General features: G+C 37.3%; 1 protein-coding gene across 6 annotated transcripts in view; it reads left to right on the forward strand.

Moving 5' to 3' along the window:
- Positions 1-19,589, forward strand: part of LOC113081190 (forkhead box protein P1-B-like) — a 40,417-nt gene that overhangs the window by 15,845 nt on the left and 4,983 nt on the right. For 4 of the 6 annotated variants that reach the window (XM_026253261.1, XM_026253257.1, XM_026253259.1 and 1 more), the window contains 10 exons: positions 3,401-3,538; positions 4,097-4,186; positions 4,449-4,575; positions 7,172-7,337; positions 12,594-12,698; positions 17,400-17,487; positions 17,730-17,813; positions 17,906-18,113; positions 19,225-19,301; positions 19,444-19,545. In XM_026253261.1, the coding sequence (XP_026109046.1) occupies positions 3,401-3,538; positions 4,097-4,186; positions 4,449-4,575; positions 7,172-7,337; positions 12,594-12,698; positions 17,400-17,487; positions 17,730-17,813; positions 17,906-18,113; positions 19,225-19,301; positions 19,444-19,545 (1,185 nt within the window). The remainder of the gene's footprint in view (positions 1-3,400; positions 3,539-4,096; positions 4,187-4,448; positions 4,576-7,171; positions 7,338-12,593; positions 12,699-17,399; positions 17,488-17,729; positions 17,814-17,905; positions 18,114-19,224; positions 19,302-19,443; positions 19,546-19,589) is intronic. The other 2 variants (XM_026253258.1, XM_026253260.1) reach the window with 1 other exon arrangement.

The raw sequence follows: 19,589 nt of genomic DNA on the forward strand, positions 1-19,589 counted from the left end.
CATGCAACACACAGCCAACTATGAAAGCACCCATGAATCAGTTGCAGCTGTTACTGAATTAATCTGACTCGGTTACTGAACCGCAAGTCATTAATTTTAGTCATGTCTGGTTCTTAACTGAACCAAAAGATGCTAGGGCCTACTGGGTTTTGTTTTTTTCATGAGGCAAAATCAAACTAGTTATTATGACAGCATGTAATTAATTATACATTCCCCAAATTTTTTTTAAAATATACAAATAGTTATAATTGATAAAATATATTACCGTAAATAATACTTAGCTTTTATAAATGTAATGAAAATTTTTAGACTAGTGTTTGCATTGTTTTGTCACATCTGTGCTGCATTAAAAAGTCTGTAAACTAGGGGTTCAACAGTATATCATGCCACAATGTATTGCAATACAAAGGTCTCCTTGGTATCGGTGCATAATAGGTGAAATTATATAATTTGGCTGCAGACTGCTAGGTGTTTTAGTAACTTTGAAAGAGCAAATATTTGGAAACCAATGCAATTATACAATATATAATAGAATTTAGTCACTATAGAACACAGATCATCTTAAATTTCTTACAACTTCCATTCCCCTGTGAACGGAATGTGTGTTAATATCTAAGATCAGTGTAAAATCATAGTGCCAAACACAAAAAGGACAGCTTAAACATTCTGCAGAATTTCTCGGTGTGTGGTCCAAAGAGAAGGTTATAAAAGTAAATAATGTCAAAATTGTACATTTTTGGGTGAACTATTTCAATTTTCAGGATTTTGGCCCACGATCATGCCCTCTGCACGCCGGCGCACACACACACACACACACACACACAGTGTATGGGAATCTTGTGAGTACAAAAGTCGGTTGTTATTGTTCTCTCATAGTTGCAGTATCTCAGTCCAGCAATATGTTTATATGAGTCTGAACACAGACTTCTTTACTGGAAATTTATGTTTGTTTGTGTTTCACAGACTTAATTAAAATGCGATCTCCAGTTTTGTTTTTACAGTTGCTGTGTACCCCAGTATGTATTATTTATACGAATCTGTAAATGTGACTTTAATTATTCTGTTTATGTTTATTGTAAACATCTTAAAAGCAGCGAGAGAGAGAGAGAGAGTGTGTGTGTGTGTGTGTGTGTGGTTTGAGATGTGGTAATTGCTTGAGGCCAAGTGAAGCATAGTCTAACTCATTGTGAATCCAGTGCATTTACATTTAAAACGCTCGGCTCTGTTGTGGGTATTTTTGTTTGTCTGTTTTTCGTTGGTAGCATTTGTAATGTCAGTGTTTGAGCTGCTGTCAACAAATGAATAATGTATTTGTCTTTTTAATCTTGACTGGTTGTTTGCCTCGGTTTATGGGCAAATTAAACTGAGATCACTGAAATGAATGCTTGTTAAAGACATTTTTCCAGTAGGCTTGGGGGTTTGTCCTTGCATTTTAGGACCGAAAGCATTGTGGTTTTCAAAATTGGTTGTGTATTTGTTTACTTGGTCTTGTTGATGTTGTGTATTTGTTTACTTGGTCTTGTTGATGTTGACCGCTGAGGCCCAGAGGACTTGGAAATTATTCCCTGAATGGCTAAACGATAAAATATACAAAGAGGTCTGGCATAGTCTTAATCTGGTATCTCTTTTTAGCTTCAAAGTGTTTACCATCCTTGGGGAAGAGGATTGAAATTGGGTTTGTTGGAAAGGCCTTTGTTCTTGGAGTTTGTGATGTGCTTTTTTACATCACAAGGTGTGCAGATGAAATGTTTCAAGTCGTGTTCAACTTGATGAAATCAATCAACCATTTTGAAAATGCTAATAAATGTCTCTTCATCCTAAAGGTTGACACAGTGTACATATTGAGTCAGATGCAATGTATGCAGTAGTGTAATCATGAACAAATGAGGCACCACTAGTAATATAATGAAACAGTAATTAACAAAACACATCTACCTCAAGCCATGTGCCGTACCATGTCTCCCAGATCCAACTGCAACTCTCCAGACACATTCACATCAAATGTTAATTCAGCCCTAGATTTACACTCACGAGACACTGCACTTATTCGCAATCACAAAACGACATTATTTGTGTGTGCTTTAAAGCCTTGCCAGGTTAAACATTTAATTTGCGTGCTGTTCTGACATTTACTTATTCAGAGTCGTACACCCGAAGCGTGCGTACACTAAAAGGCAGATCAAACAGAGCCTGATTACTTCGCCATCTTAATTATAGTCTGATTGTGCTAATACTGTCAAAAACACACAAGTTTACATATAAAAACAGTTATGTCTTCATTGAAAGTAAACAGTTGAGAAAGAAATGGATGCGTGCAGCTCTTAAAGGGACACTACTAAACATGCTGCCGATTGTCATTTATAGGTACAGTTCAACCAAAAATGTAATTCTGTCATTATTTACTCAGTCATATTGTACCAAACCTGTAAAAATGTTCTTTCATGTGCTGAACACAAAAGAAGATTTTTAAGAATGTGGGTAACCAAACAGTTACAAAACTGGTCCCCACTGACTTTGATAGTAGAGAAAAAAAAATGGAGGTTACTGGGGACCAGCAGCTGTTTGGTGTCCCACATTCTTCAAAATAACTTATGTTCAACAGAAGAAAGAGACTCATTCAGGTTTTAAAACAACTTGAGAGTGATTAAATGATGACACAATTTTCATTTTTGGGTGAAATATTATTTTAATAAAAAGAAAAAAAAGAGAAAATAACTCTGCTCTTGACTGAAGAACTTTAATACAAATGTTAACTTTAGAAGTATTCAAATAATTTTTCACTTATCTTTTTGCACCAAATAGTCTTGATAACAGTAATAATTCAATTCAAGTTTATTTGTATAGCGCTTTTTACAATACAAATCGTTACAAAGCAACTTTACAGAAAATTGTTTCTACAATATTTAGTAATAGCTTATAAGTGAAAAATTTATATAAGACGTAGTCAGCTAGACGATGAACATTATTAATATTATTAATAATTAATAATTATTATATGATGCAGTCACACTTGTAGCAATATTTGTTAGTTCTGTTGTTGATTCAGGGTTAGCATCATCTGAGGTCCTCTGAGGGTCAGCATCATCTCTTCTCAGGTGTTCTGGATCCAGACTGGAGCTGGAGTGAAACAGTGTGTGTAAGGTCACCTTTAATGGGAAGAAAATGCATTTTCATCATAGACCTGCTTCTCTGTTAAATTCTGACAGTTCTGAATTAGTGATTAATATATATTAAATGGTTATTAGTAGGGCTGCACGATAAATCGCATGCGTTTATCATGCTCATCTTGTCAGTAAATCCAGTTCTGTGATTGGTAGTAAAACTCCAGCACATGCTTTCAGATGGAGCAGCATGTCCTACACAAGATGTTAAATAATGACGTGGTTGTGTGTGTGTGTAGGTGGCTGTATCAGTGGGGATGATCACTCCTCAGGCCATCACTCCTCAGCAGATGCAGCAGATCCTCCAGCAGCAGGTCCTGAGCCCCCAGCAGCTCCAACTGTTACTGCAGCAACAACAGGCCCTGATGTTACAGCAGGTACATACACATCAGTGCGGTACAGCTCCGCATCTGCAGCAACACAACAACCCAAAAAAGTATAATTTAGTGTAGTTGCTTACTAAAAGAGACTCGGGGCTGTGGTCCTCAACCTTTTTACTGGCCCCTCCTTTTTATATTAACAGAAACTGGGAGTTTTGCTTTATTTATAAGTTTCAGGAACTCCTGTCTCGCATTATAGCTATATCTAGTGTAGTTGTGGTCAGCCGGGTTGTTTTGCTGTGCCACATACTGATACCTAGAGAATAGAGTGGCCAATACAATGCCAATCAAGTTAACAATCAGTTATTTTACAAAACATTTACTCAATCTTATTTAAAAACAGAAAATGTGCATTATCCATTGACAAAGCTAATGGCACAATTGACTGCCACTTCTGTTCATCAGCCAAGCATTCTCATTATTTCTGCTGATGTGATCTCAGAACGCCCAAATTTCAGCTTATTTATTGACCTGGTCGAGATATTGGTCTTTCACTTGTGTGTGGAATACCTTGGATTGATAAGTGACTCGTTTTCGATGTTAATGTTTTCTCAGCAACAGCTTCAGGAGTTCTATAAGAAACAGCAGGAAGAACTCCACCTGCAGCTCCTGCAGCAACATCATGCTGGGAAACCCAGTAAAGAGGTAACATCATCACAGTACATCCTAGAGAACCGTCAGAGCAGTTTATTACATTCTGAGCCAGGTTTTCACTTGACACATTTCTGTCTTTTGTTGGCTTTGTGTTGACTGTACTGTGATCGAGTGAAAACACCGGCTGTGGTGTCTGCAGCTTTACTCACTTGAGTGAAAACGCCAGCTGTGCGATGATGCTGTGAGTGAATGAAGACATCAGCAGTGTCTGTGTACTGTGAGTGTCAAGTGCCTATCTCTGTATTTCTAACAGCAGATGATGGCCCAGCAGATGGCTATACAGCAGCAGTTACTATCCGTTCAACAGCAGCACCTGCTCAACCTGCAGAGACAAGGACTGTTGTCTGTCCCGTCAGCTCTCACTGGTGCACTGCCTCAAGGTAAGAACACCTCACCGCCCCAAGACACGATGAAGCAGAATAAGACCAGTGGAAGTGTACCCCCTTAAACAATGCATTGTAAGGATATTGGAGGTCACCAAGTCACTGTAGTATTGTTGCGAGTAGGCATTACTATTCAGTAATTGCAGTATTGTGTCAGATCATGCGGCATTCACTCCACTCAACTATTGCATCGTGAGTGGTTTATATCCTTGTAATATGCCAGTTTTCATTGAAGAGGAACACCTTTGGGCAACATTATAGGGATGTCCCGGTCAGGTTTTTTTTGCCGTTGAGTCAGTCATTTGATGAGTCCCGATCCGATACTTCTATAATACATAAAGAATAAAGAAGAGCGAAAAAACAGATACAGGATGTTCAATAAATTACATTTTTAAATATATTCAAATACAAAACAGCTATTTTAAATAGACTGTTTTGCTGTACTTTGGATCAAATAAATGCAGACTTGGTGAACAGAAGGGACTTCTTTAAAAAACAGTAACAAGCTTACTGTTCAAAAACTTCTGACTGGTAGTATAGGCAACTTAAATTTTTTGCTAATTCTTAGCTTTTAATTGGCTTTGGAATCTATAAATGCTGGACAATAACAAATAATAATGATTTGTTTTATATACTACAAACACTGTTTATCACATAAGGCAGAATAGTTTCTATACTGTAATAAATGCTATGTCAATTAGCACTGCATTGTTCATATACTTAATTTATGACCAGCTGGAGACGACAAAGGAAAACATAAACTTATGCAAACACGAAGACATTAATATACGATCACGACAATAAATTGTTTTTCAAGTCATCTCCAGCTGGTGATAAATAAAGTATATGAACAATGCAGTGCTAATTGACATAGCATTTATTACAGTATAGAAACTATTCTGCCTTATGTGATAAACAGTGTTTGTAGTATATAAAACAAATCATTATTATTTGTTGTTGACCAGCATTTATAGATTTCAAAGCCAATTAAAAGCTAAAAATTAGCAAAAAATGTAAGTTGCCTATACTACCAGTCAGAAGTTTTTGAACAGTAAGCTTGTTACTGTTTTTTTTTTTTTTAAAGAAGTTCCTTCTGTTCACCAAAGGACTGGTTTTAGTGAAGTGTGATTTTGGCCTTTGCTGTATTTTCGATTGAAGGCAGCCTTGAAAAGCAAAAGATACTTATAAAAAATATATATTGTTTATTTATTTATTTTAAAATTTATATAACCAGAAATCTGGCCAGGAAAGGCAGCATATTAATATTATACAACCAATTAATAATAAAACGACAACATAAATGATTGAAAAACATCAAAATGCAATTTTTACTTTTTTTAAGATGGTCTGCTGTAATACAAGGTGTTTTTATTTTTATTTTTTTATTTTTATGAGAGATTATTTGAAATCCAGAAGTCACATGGGTTTCAAAGGTTAATGATAATCATGCGTGATTTGAATGGAAAAACGTATATAGAGTCATAGATATACAGTAGGGAAAATATTTATTTGGTCCCCTGCTGATTTTGTAAGTTTGCCCACTCACAAAGAAATGACAGGTCTGTAATATTTATGGTAAGTTTATTTTAAAGTATAGAGCCAGAATATCAACCCAAAAGTCCAGAAAAAAACACATTATGTAAAGGTTAGAAATTGATTTGCATTTCAGTGTGTGAAATAAGTATTTGATCCCCAAGCAAAACATGACTTCGTACTCAGTGCAGAAACCCTTGTTAGCAAGCACAGAGGTAAGACGTTTCTTGTAGTTGGTCACCAGGTTTGTACACATCTCAGGAGGGATTTTTATCTACTCTTCTTTACAGATTATACTCTTCTTTACAGATTCTTTACAGTGCATTACCAATGTTTTGCTTTGTGATTGTGGTCCTTGCTGCCTTAAGATCATTTACAAGCTACTCCCGTGTAGTTAGAGACTGATCTCTCACCTTTCTCATGATCATCCTTACCCCATGAGGCAAACTCTTGCACAGAGCTCCAGACCGAGATCGATTGATGGTTGTTTTGTATTTCTTCCATTTCCAAATAATCACACCAACAGTTGTCTGCTTCTTGCTGATGGTCTTGTAGCCCATTCAAGCCTTGTGTAGATCTACAATCTTGTCTCTGACATGCTTTAACAGATCTTTGGTCTCGCCCGTGGTGGTGGGAGAGGCTGGGATGGAAGATACAGATTGTGTGGAGCGGTGTCTTATACACCTAACAAGCTGACATTAGGAGGAACTTCTTAAAGTGACAGGACTAATCTGTGATCCTCATGGGCACATAGACAATCTGTGAGAGCCAGAGTTCTTACTGGTGGGGAGGGTTCAAATACTTATTTCACTCACTGAAATGCAAATGCAAATCAATTTCTAACATTTTTTTTTTCTGGAATTTTTTTTTGGGGGACGGGGGTATGGGTGATATTTTGTCTATCTGTTAAAACAAACCTACCATAAAACTTACAGACCCTTCATTTCTATGTAAGTGGGCAAACTTATAAAATCACCAGAGTATCAAATAAATATTTACCCCTACTGTAGAGGGCTTATTAGTTTCTAGTGATCTAATGAATGCAGTGTCTCACTCACAGGTTTGATCCCTGCTGAGCTTCAGCAGCTGTGGAAAGAGACAGCAGATGCACGGCAGGAGGAGAAAAGTAGAGGAGACAAGTCCCCCTCTCCTCCCAAAACTCAGACGCTCAACCACCACTCCAGCACTAATGGACACCATGTGCACCGGCCCAGCCGGAGAGACAGGTACTTAATTTCTTGAGCAAATATTTTATTGCATTCAAGCATGTGCCGTTTATTTAGATTTAGCCAGAAATCACATGTGTGTTGTTCTTAAGAATACTGTGTTAATATTTGAATGGTGAATGAACAACGGGAAGCACTTTGGTAGAAGGGTAATCAACTCCCCAAACGCATCCCATGTGAGATTAATCAGACACAACATGAATGTATTACAACATAAATTTGCAGAAAAATGCAAATGCACAAGTTAACTTGACCCTGCTAGTCAGAATGTAGTTGTCGATGCACTCCTTCAATAATAGCACACTAAAACACCGGCAACAAGAGTCACAAATAATTTACAACCATTTCTCTTTCAGTAGTGTTCTCTTTATAATGTTATATTACAGACTGATGATTTTAAAATATTCAGAATTCAGAAGAAATTAATACTTTTATTCAGCAAGGAAGCTTCAAATCAATCAAAAAAGACAGCGAACACATTTGTTACAACAAAACAAAAAATCGAATAATGCCCTTTTGAACTTTTCAAAAATTGATCAGAGTTTCCACAGAAATATTAAGCAGCATGATTGTTTTCAACACTGATTATCAGAAATGTTTGGTAACACCTTACAATAAAGTTCAATAGTTAACATTAGTAAAATACTTTAGTTTACATGAACTAAGCATGAACAACTGTTCTACAGCATTTGTTTACAAAGATTAGTAAATACTTTAATACATGTGGTGTTTATTGTTTGTTCATGTCACATTAACTAATGGAACCTTATTGTAAAGTGTTACCAAAGCATTTCTTGAGCAGCAAATCAGCATATTAGAATGATTTCTGCAAGACATCTCGTGACACTGAAGACTCATGGTTAATAGCTGCTGGAAAGTTTGCATTACAAGAATAAATGACATTTTAAAATGTATTAAAATCAATATATACTTGTCAATATCATATTAGTCTTAAAATGACAAGATTATAATTATTTTTATTGCATGGAAATGTAGTATTTGACAACCATTCAAACCAGTCAGGTTGTATTGTATGTATTGGAAGAAAACTGTAGACAAATGTCAAGTGTCTTAAAAGGCATTTGTCTTTGTGGCAGTGTGAAAGTTGACAGTCTTTGTCGATGCATTCCCTGTGGGCCTATACACACATGAACACACCTCCATCTCCTTGTTTGTCGAGGTCTAAACCTGTTTGTCTGTATGTTTCAGGAACGTGTTTGGCAGAAGCACTTGACTGTTGTCAGTCTTAAAACACTGACCGTGTGAAAGTTACCTATATTATATATTGCTGCATGTAGACATGCTTGAACTTGTTCCTGCAAAACGATCCGAACCCATTACTGGAGAAACGGGGTTAAGAACCAGCAACCTTCTGGTTGCCCAGCCAGGAGTCTTAACCGCTACACCACACTACCCTGTTAACAGTAAATGCTCAGATTGCAGTAGGTGCCATTGTGTCCTAGTGTTGAATTGATGTGGTCTGTATTGTCAGCAGAGCCCTCCTATGAGCCGCCTGTGATTGTTTGTATGATATTGGTGGAGGGTGAGAGCTCAAGGACTGTGTGGTCAGTTTCATGTGTCATGTAAACTCCTGGCCGCCAGAGAGACGCCTGCAACTAAAACCTTAAGTGCAGCCGCTGGCACCAGAGAGGAAATCCTTCACCCCTTTTCAGAAGATCACAGCATGCAGGCATTGTCTACCCGTCTCTCCTTGTGGTTTACTGAGTGACATGCAAACAAACTCTCCCATTGATGGAGTGAGGGATGTAATGTAATCAATCCTTTTAAAATCTGCTCTGCTCCATCTTTATCCGTGTACTACTGTAAAGTTCCCCTCTGAGTGCTTGTCCCTGAGAGGCGAGCGTTTGACATTGGGCTGGGATCTACAGAGCCCCATATGTAAGAACAAAGAGTTCATTTGCACATATTTGTTTTATTGTGTCTGCTTGGTGGCTTATTTGGTTGTTCAGTGTGTTATAAGGATGGAAATAACAAAGTCTGTTTTAATTTGTCAAGTGTGAGTCATCTGCCTAGGCTGGGGTTGTGTTGAAAAAGAAGAGATGCCCCCTGTAGATGCTTTCTCTCTTTGTTTTGGTGTTAGGGAAGAAATCCACTGGCAAGGACACACAGGGCTCTCTTAGGCGAGAGAAGGTCATAGGTCAAAGGACACAACCTCGCTTGATCCCAAACAAATACAACATTTTTGGCATTTTTTTCAAATGCAAATCTAAATCACTTTCTCAAATAGTCCACTGTTTGATACAAAATTCTAAACGTGTCCGGCTACTTTGTCAGCTGGCTGTGAGGCGAAGTATAGAGCTCTATGAAAACAAAAATAAATACATAAGAAATACTGTGCTAAAATGCTTTTCATTAAAAATGTGGGGCCTTAAACAAGTACTTTTATTCTGCAGGGACAGTTACGGTAAATATATTTATAATGTTACAATAGATTTTTATATAAATAAAAATGCTGTTCTTTGGGACTTTATTCATCCTGGAAATAATTTAACACTGTTTCCACAAAAATAGTAAGCAGCTCAGCTGTTTTTGTCATTGATAATAAGAAATCAGATTATTAAAGGTCCCGTTTTACGCACTTTTTTTTTAAGCTTTGATTGTGTTTACAGTGTGCAATATAACATGTGTTCATGTTTCGCGTGTAAAAAAACACAGTATTTTTCACACAATTCACTTATCTGTATACCGCTGTTTTCACTGTCACAAAAACGGGCTGATGACTTCCTTGTTCTATGAAGCCTCTCCTTCAGAAATACGTAACGGGTTCTGATTGGGCCAGCGGTTCCTGTGCTGTGATTCGACAGCAGCTGAGGGGAACTGCTCCATCTTTCAAGAATAATCTTTGTGCAAATCCGGCATTAAACCGATTGAGATTTAGAAAGTTGTCCTCAGCAAGCTGTCCTCAGCAAAATGAGCTGCACATGTGCATTATAATGTTCGGGAACCGAGTTAAACATAAATTGTAACCATTAAACTCAAAGTACAGCGTTCATGGGAAGCCCAAACAAAGAGGATTGGACTCCAAGATAAAAAAAAAAAACAGCGTTTCAACGACATGGCGACAAACAAAAACGCAGCTCTTCCTCTTCTCCGTCGGAGCGCAAAAAGGCCACGCCGCCTGTTTGTGAATTCATGTGGTTAGTCAAAAAAACTGTTTTAGTGATGTCATTAATACAGGAACTAGAGGGCTGTAGTCCAAACGGGTCGTTTTTTGTAGGCGAATTCTCTTAAAGGGGCACTAAGTAGGAATTACTCCCATCTAGTGGTGAAATTGTATTTTGCATTCAAACTAATTTTTCTCTCCAGCGCCTCGCTTTTTCAAATGCGCGTTGCATCTACGGTAGGCGATATGTACCAAAAAGCTTTGACAGGATGTCTTCTAATAGCACTTCTTCGAGTTTTCCTTCAGGTGAACAGGTGTGTTATTTCAAACAAACTGCAACATGACAACTAACAAACGAATGTTACAGTATGAATTACTGACTGTGGAAAACATGAAATATTGTAATTAGTAGTTATGTCTTCTTTATTCGTTATATTTTCTGAATTATGTGCATTGTTAGATGTCATCATCAAACACTGACTTACCTGTCGAGAAGAAAACTGGCCACTTCAGCGTCTCTTTTGAAATCTTTATCCAGCATTAGCTCTTTCCACCTAGAAAAAGCTTCCCCGACATTAACTCTTGTTTTCTGTAATCTACGGTCACGTTTCCTTTTACGTTCTATTTTTGACTGTTTTGGCGACGATGTTTTCTTCTCCTGTGGCGCGGCATATGTATGGTCCATAATAAGAATGCAATCCAGACTTTTAAACTTGCCGGTGCAGTTTCAAGTGCCTCTCACTGCTCTGCACCTGCGTTTCTGGCTCTGACCGAAAATGCATTGTGGAAACGCGTTGGCTTAGTACTTTTTGTCCCTCTCTGCTATTATAGTTTTGCAAGATGGCGGAACTACATGGAAGCCTCCGTCGACCTACCTACCCGTCCCATGTATATAAAGATAATAAATTATTCATTTACAAGGATTAGTTTAAGCATTGGCATAGGTATTTGTACACCATTGAGGGCATATTTATGAATAAAAATATTGATTTTAGATAATAAAATACCTAAAAAGTTACTTATTGTCCCTTTAAATCAAATATCTCGCTTGGCATTGAACTTTGAGCTTTAGAATTTTACAGATATTATTTATACTCTAACAACAACATTACACACTAACTAAAGTTTAAAACATGGAATCACGAAGAAAAGGACCTTTAAAATCTTTTCTAAAGGATTATGTGACAACGAAGACTGGAGTCACAATGATAAATGACATTTTATAAATTAACTTTTTTGATCAAATAAATGCAACCTCGTTGAGCATAAGAGGCTTTTTTTTTTTCAAAAACATATCTTGCCGACCCCAAAAGGTAGTTAAAAATACTTTTAAAAAAAATAAATAAACAAATAAATAAATAAAATAAAATAGCCATAGGGGGAGTCACATTATAGTAATGGTGCTGCATTAATGGTCAGCATTTAGGTGGGCCAAATTCTGAAAGAAAAAAAAAATCTGTTATCTCAAGAAACTGAACACACTGTGATTCATCCATCACAAGATGCATCACAATATCAAAATATTGTGATTGAAACGTGCCAGTCGAGTGGAAAGACACTTGGTGGAAAGCATGAATCTGCAGTATGTTTCTCCAGCAGTTTGCATCAGCATTTTTTCCATGCCTTACTCTTAGAAGCACCTTTGACCACATTAACTCTGGTTTCAGAATTTATGCTAATTTTCTTTTCTTCCTTCTTGATTTTTTTAATGAACTATAGGAAATATAATTAAATGATTGCAAATACCTAAAAATCTTGATTGCCATATTAAAGTATTGAAGCAAAATGAAAATGTCATTGTTAAATTGGCTTCAATGGTCTAATTTTATTATAATATTCTTTGGATTTTTTGGTGAAAGATGACAAACATGTTCTAGACAGGTTTTGTGAGATGAACAACAACTTGATATCATGTATCCCAAATATGAGACATTGCTCAAGAACAAGTGAACGTTTTTTGAGTTGAAATGGAAGAAGCAGAGCCCCATGGGTCACATAGATACAACATACTACACAACAGTGGCATTGTCCAGTGCAATCCTGTATTATTAACCTGTAAAAAAGTACTTAACAGGTACCCAGAACTCAAAACAAGTTTCAAATTCTGTATCTGTTATCTGTTTTTGCTTCAGTTCTCAGGAGAGTCATTCCCAGAGCGCCCATCCTTTATACAGCCACGGCGTATGCAAGTGGCCAGGCTGTGAGGCCGTGTTCGGAGACTTCCAGTCATTCCTCAAGTGAGTCAACAGCCCTCATCCGCTGCCTTTTATTATGCTGTTTGTCCTGTTTGCAGATCTGTGAGGAGGAGTAATCTAATTATCATTTCTGAGTGAGCCTGCTGCCTTTTTACAGCTCTTTTTATGTGGTTCTGTCCCTTTTACTCTTATGTTTGCTTGTTTTATACTTTTGCCCTTATTCACTCCTTCCACTGTCTCTAACCTCCATTTACTTGTATATATGTATATTCCACCCATATCTCTTTATTTTCTTTCCATTTCCTTCTTTCTCTCTCTCTCTCTCTCTATTGCCAAAGCATTTAGATACAGAAGAAAATATAAAATATGATTACACAATCAAAGTAAAAGGAGATAGCGATTATATACAATTGGAAATATCAAATAAAACAGTTGAATACAATAAATTATCCCTTTCGTATGGTGTGTATCGTGTACAGTACAGACCAAGAGTTTGGACACACCTTCTCATTCAAAGAGTTTTCTTTATTTTCATGACTATGAAAATTGTAGAGTCACACTGAAGGCATGTGACTCTACAATTAAATTAAATAACACGTGGAATTATATATGGAATTATATACATAACAAAAAAGTGTGAAACAACTGAAAATCTCTCATATTGTAGATTCTTCAAAGTAGCCACTTTTTGCTTTGATTACTGCTTTGCACACTCTTGGCTTTCTCTTGATGAGCTTCAAGAGGTAGTCACCTGAAATGGTCTTCCAACAGTCTTGAAGGAGTTCCCCGAGAGATGCTTAGCACTTGTTGGCCCTTTTGCCTTCAGTCTGTGGTCCAGCTCACCCCTAAACCATCTCGATTGGGTTCAGGTCCGGTGACTGTGGAGGCCAGGTCATCTGGCGCAGCACCCCATCACTCTCCTTCTTGGTCAAATAGCCCTCGATTCCTTCAGTGTGACTCGACAAACTTCATAGTCATGAAAATAAAGGAAACTCTTTGAATGAGAAGGTGTGTCCAAACTTTTGGTCTGTACTGTATATATATTTCATTCTCTCCAAGTATATAGAGTAGTTTCTATATAGAGAGTAGAGTCATTTAGAGACAAGGATGAAGGATTCAAAGCTTCAAACTGTGGGCAGAATGTTTCTCTTGTAGTGCTGTATTTGGGGCAGACCAGAAGGAAGTGTTTCTCATCCTCTGTTTGATTCAGCTCACAGTGTTTGCACAGTCGCACTTCTCTCAGTAGCCAGAATTTTTTATGTCTACCGATCTTTATTTCCAAATCATGATCACGGAGTCAATATTTTGAAGGGATTTTCATTTACTGTCTTTTAATTGCTTGAGTGATAAGTAATTTGCCAGTTTTGTGGTTCTGTTTATGACCGAATAACACTGGAGCTTGGTGTCAAGTAAGTTTCTGAATGTTGGGGTTGTGATTGGAGTCAGATTCAGTTTGGGTTTCATTCATCAGTTGAAGCACAAGTGTCTTTAGAGGATGAGACTGTGGGGAGGGCTTTATATTGAACAGATTGAGTGTCAGATTGAGTCAGGTGATGATAGAACTGAACAGCTCTTTTTTTGTATTTCAATGTCTTAAGGGGTATAAGCCTAGTTCAGTCCTACAGGCATTATTAGGATGTTTTTGGCAAATTCCAATTGTGTTCTTTCTATAGCCCCTTTCACACTTCACGTCAGACCCAGAACATTTTTCATATTGCCGGAACATTGCCGGGTCGCCTTCTGTGTGAAAACAAACCCGTCCCGGGTTAGATTCCCGCATTGAACCCGGGTCGGGGACCTAGTAACATTGCCGGGTTCAGTACCGGGACGAGCGCTGTGTGAACAAAAGCCAGATTTAATGCCGTGTCGTAGTGATGATGCAGGTTATTACGCAACTCTTTTACGGCTGTTTCGAAGGAAGATCAACGTTCGCAACAAAAAAATATGTGCAAACTGTAATGAAGCAGAGATCAGTTAGTTCCTCACTTTCCACGCTGACGCAGATATCGTTCGCTTGCTTCAGTGAAAGTATAACGTGCCTAATGTTTTCGACTCGTACATTACACGTCACGCCCTGATGTCACGTTTCGTTACGGGATCTTTACGGGTTGTGTGTGAAAGCACGCACATATCCCGGGTCATCACTGGCAGTGTGAAAGTGCACGTCTAGTAGAGCTGCACGATTAATCGTTAAAAGATCGCGATCTCGATTCAGACACCCTCTCGATCTCATTTCTAAAAGACAACGATTCCCCGAGTCTGTTAAACCTTTGACAAAGTCTTACCGGATCATTCAAATCCGTGCGCGCACTGCCGCTGACACAGAGAGAACTCTTACCATGTTTGGTTAAGAAACATCTTCACAAACAGTCTTTTCAACTACACAGTATTATATCTGTCTTACAGTCATTTATATTATCACAGAAATACTGGGATAAAGTTTATAGTTTAAATATAAACATTGATGTCTATATGGCAGCGATCAAAATATAACAAATCCCCTTTTGAAAGTACTGCGCTTTAAATAACGTTTGTGTCGATTGCATTGTTTCACCAATAGGTGGCGACAAGTGTCTTAATTTATTTGTCAATGAATTACTTTTTCATTCAAGAGAATCGTTAAAAAACGCTGATTCATCCAGAAATGAAACAAGTGTAGTAGGTTTATGAGTGAGTCGTTGAATCAGTGATCTAAACAACTTTTTCATCATTCTAATATTAAAAAAACTGGGGTTTTAAATATATTATATATACACTACCAGTCAAAAGTTTTTGAACCATAAGATGTGTAATGTTTTTTTTAAAGTCTCTTCTGCTCACCAAACTATATTTATCTGATCCAAAGTACAGCAAAAACAGTAAAGTTTTGAAATATTTTTACCATTTAAAATAACTGCTTTCACTTGAATGTATTTTAAAATGTAATTTATTTCTGTGGTGTGCAGCTGTATTTTCAGCATCATTACTCCAGTCTTCAGTGTCACATGATCTTCAGAAATCATTCTAATATGCTGTTTTGCCGTTCAAAAAAAACATTATTATTATTATTATTATTATTATTATTATTATGTTGAAAACAGATGAGTAGATTTTTTTCAGGTTTCTTTGATAGAAAGTTCAGAAGAACAATAATTGTGTGTAATAGAAATATTTTGTTATAAATGTCTTTGTCACACTTGATCAATTTAAAGAATCCTTGCAAAATAAAATAATTAATTTATATACTTGTGATAATGATAATGTTAATAGTAATAATAATAATAAAGAATCGTAGGAGAATCGTGATCTCTATATGAGATCAAAAAATCGTGATTCTCAATTTATCCAGAATCGTGCAGCCCTAACGTCTAGCGACCCGGGAACAATTGCGGGAACACTTTACCCCTGTATTTGCCGGAATCAAAGTGGGGCTTATTAAACTTTTATCCCAGTTTTTCAAATTATAATATTTGTCCCCAAATATCACTCCCATACAGTAGGATTGGTTTGATGATTGTGTGATATAATTTAATCCATGTTCTAATTAGTAGTTTTAATTGGCCAAACCGTGCTCTTATGGCATAAAATGCCCTCCGTGCCTTCTCATTGAGGGCCTTCACACTTCTCTCTCTCCCTCTCTCTCTCTCTCTCTCTCTCTCTCCTTCCCTCTCTTTCTCTCTGTCTCTCCCCGTCTCTCTCTCTCCCTCAGCCGTGGGGCCCCTCAGGGTTGTGCTAAGTTCACTGATAAAACAGAGTGCGCATGGTGATCCTGGCCATCCCTCTCAAAACAAACAACAGGAGGATGTTTATCTGTGCCCCTGACCCCTGATCCCAGTCCGAGGCTCGCCCTGTCTATTGCCACAACACTGCCTTTGTCCCTCAGCTCAGGCACAGTTGCACTATTAAAACTTTTTCCAAACTCTCACATCACACTGAGATTCACACACAAAGGTGCTTAGCCTGCGTAATAAGCATTCTGCATTCACAAATATTATGATGCTGTAATCATGGAAATTGCCTTACTCCAGTATTTTCAGAAGGTTAAAATATCTCCCTCTCTCTTCATTCAATTGCAAATTCAATACTTTTATTGTCAAGAAGACTATTGCATGGATATATATACTCATAAACATGGTTGGAGTGTTAAAGAAATGCATTTTTGCTGATAATTTTGTTTGTTAGAGGAGTTGTTTGAGGAAGCAGATTTTCTTTGAATACAGCTCCCTCCCTATCTCAATGGTAGTATTGCATCCTAAACATTCATTTTGTTTAGTAATGAGCGATTTACATAAAGATCATTCTTTTAAATTGATTGTTTTTAAATATTTATATAAAATTAACATTGCATGTTTGGGATTAAAAAGCTAAAGTGATGTTCACCTTATTTATTCCTTCTTTTTATAGCTTGTACTTATTTGAACAATGTTTAAAACTTGGTATTACAAGCACTTTGTGTGTCTGTTTGCCTCTTTAAGAAGAATCGCCTTGTGCATCCTCCAGTTTTAATTCGATTTTATTAAAATAGATATATTCCTTGAGCAGCAAATCAGTATATCAGAATGATTTCTGCAGGATCATGACTGGAGTAATGATGATGAAAATTTCAGCTTTATATCACAGGAATAAATTACATTTGAAAACATTCAAATAGAAATGTTATTTAAAATTGTAATAATATTTCGCAATATTTCAGTTTTTACTGTATTTTTGATTAGTGTGTTTTAATGACAGGTCTTGTCTGTATATGTGTGTTGTGTTGTTCAGGCATCTGAACAGTGAACATGCTCTGGATGACAAGAGCACAGCGCAGTGCAGAGTTCAGATGCAGGTGGTTCAGCAGCTGGAACTGCAGGTACGGCTTTACCAACATACATCACACTTGTTTTTGCTCCAAACTAAACTTGTTCTTGATATGCTGTATTTAATTCTGTTTTGCATGTAAATGAACATCCTGCTCTAATCTGAGCTCGAATCGTTTTCCTGTTCTGTATGTGCTGCATGTAAACATTAAGAGAAACCATGTGAACGCTAGACAGCAGAAAGCTCCAGGTTTATCAGTGGTACATCTCTGTTGTGTTTGTGTTTGTCAAACAGCTCGCTAAAGACAAAGATCGTCTCCAGGCCATGATGGCCCATCTCCATGTCAAGTCCACTGAGCCCAGACCTGCCCCTCAGCCAGTATGTCACTGTTTGATTAAACACATTTCTGTAGTTCTGAAGACACACTTAAGATTGCTGGCTGAATTTTAAACGTTATTTGTTGTTATTAGGTGAATCTGGTGTCCAACTTCACGCTTGCCAAGGCAACCATTCCCAAAACCAGTCCCACTATGAGTCTTTCCCAGAGTGCCACAGCCCCGTCTACACCCCTCACGTCACTCCCCCAGATGCCCTCTGTCATCATACCCACCAGCCTGCACAGCATGGGTCCCATCCGCAAACGCTACTCTGACAAATACAACATAGCCATGGACCAAGGTGAGATCGGTGACCTCTGACCCCCAGTCTGTGTCAGAGACATTAGTGCAGTCACTGTAGTGCAGTGCTCAGGGCTCTACAGTAAAAATGAGTGAGAGAGAACTGAGGCTCAGTAGAACAGTCACCTGTCGAGGCTCTTGCACTTTCTGTAATCCACATGATTTTAAGTCATAAATAAAATTTTCAAAGAGTAAATATTCAATACAAAAATTTTCCTGCATAACCATAACGTTTGTTGTAGGTTTTTAAAATGCACTGAGCATTTATATTTTGCACTTTTTTATAATAAAAACAAGATTGCTAGCATCTCGCCATGTAATATTTTTTTTCTTGGATACACAGCAAATTAATTCCAAGTATTTACATTTTTTTTTTTTTTTTTTGAATATTTTATTTACATTTTTATGCATTGATTACTTCTTTTTAACTGGGTTTATGCTGCCATTTTACCACATTGAAATCTGATGAATAATTGTAATATTTGTTTTGCATGGACTTCAGATGTGACCTTGCCACCCTTGTATAAATAGCAGTACCATGGGTTTTACAGTTTTTATTAGAAATGATAGACTATAATAAATATATCTTTTATATATAAAATCTCCATATATTTTCTTGGAGCCAGTAAAAATATTATTATAGCAAATAAAAATCAAAACTACAGTTAAAGCAACTAGATTTTATTTTCTTCTGTTTTTCTTTTTGTAATGTTTTTTAATGCTTTAATACTATTGTCTACTGTACTGTTACTACTAAATGGTGTTTTTCCACTGCATGATACACCTTGGTTTGGGTTTCCGCTGCACTTTGGTGCCGCTTTAGAGGGGGCGGGATTGTAGACATGTTATAGTTCCTGCCGCGACCTCCTGAAAAACGTTTTAATTCCACGGCAGTACGGCTCACTTGGGACCTCCGCCGAGGAGGTACTGAATAAAGTGCCAGGTACTGTACACAGTGGAAAGCCCCCCAAAAGCGAGCCATGGCGTTATGTAACCTTGCAGTGAAAAAAATCCGGCAATAGATTTAAAACCCCATTTTCAAAGACAAAATGAGAAAATAGCTTTGATACATGAAGTGTAACCGACAGCCCCTTTTTTCCCATATCTCACAGATATTGTGCAGAATAAGGAGTTCTACCTGAGTGCTGAGGTCAGACCTCCATTTACATATGCAGCTTTGATCAGGCAGGTAAGAAACTATCATCTAGGTCTGCACCATCATTTCTGATCGGATGGCCAACAAACTGGAGATGATTTTTAATCTTTCATCAGTTGCCATATCAGAGACGCATGTTGCATCTTAAACAACTGTTCCCTTTTTTAACTACTAGGCCATTTTGGAGTCTCCTGAAAAGCAGCTAACACTAAATGAAATCTACAACTGGTTCACTCGAACATTTGCGTATTTCAGACGCAATGCTGCAACGTGGAAGGTAACTGAAAAGGCAGTCTTGAATGATTTCCTCTGACCTTGGAT

The sequence above is a fragment of the Carassius auratus genome, unplaced genomic scaffold (assembly GCF_003368295.1).
Source record: "Carassius auratus strain Wakin unplaced genomic scaffold, ASM336829v1 scaf_tig00033335, whole genome shotgun sequence".
Lineage (NCBI taxonomy): Eukaryota > Metazoa > Chordata > Actinopteri > Cypriniformes > Cyprinidae > Carassius > Carassius auratus.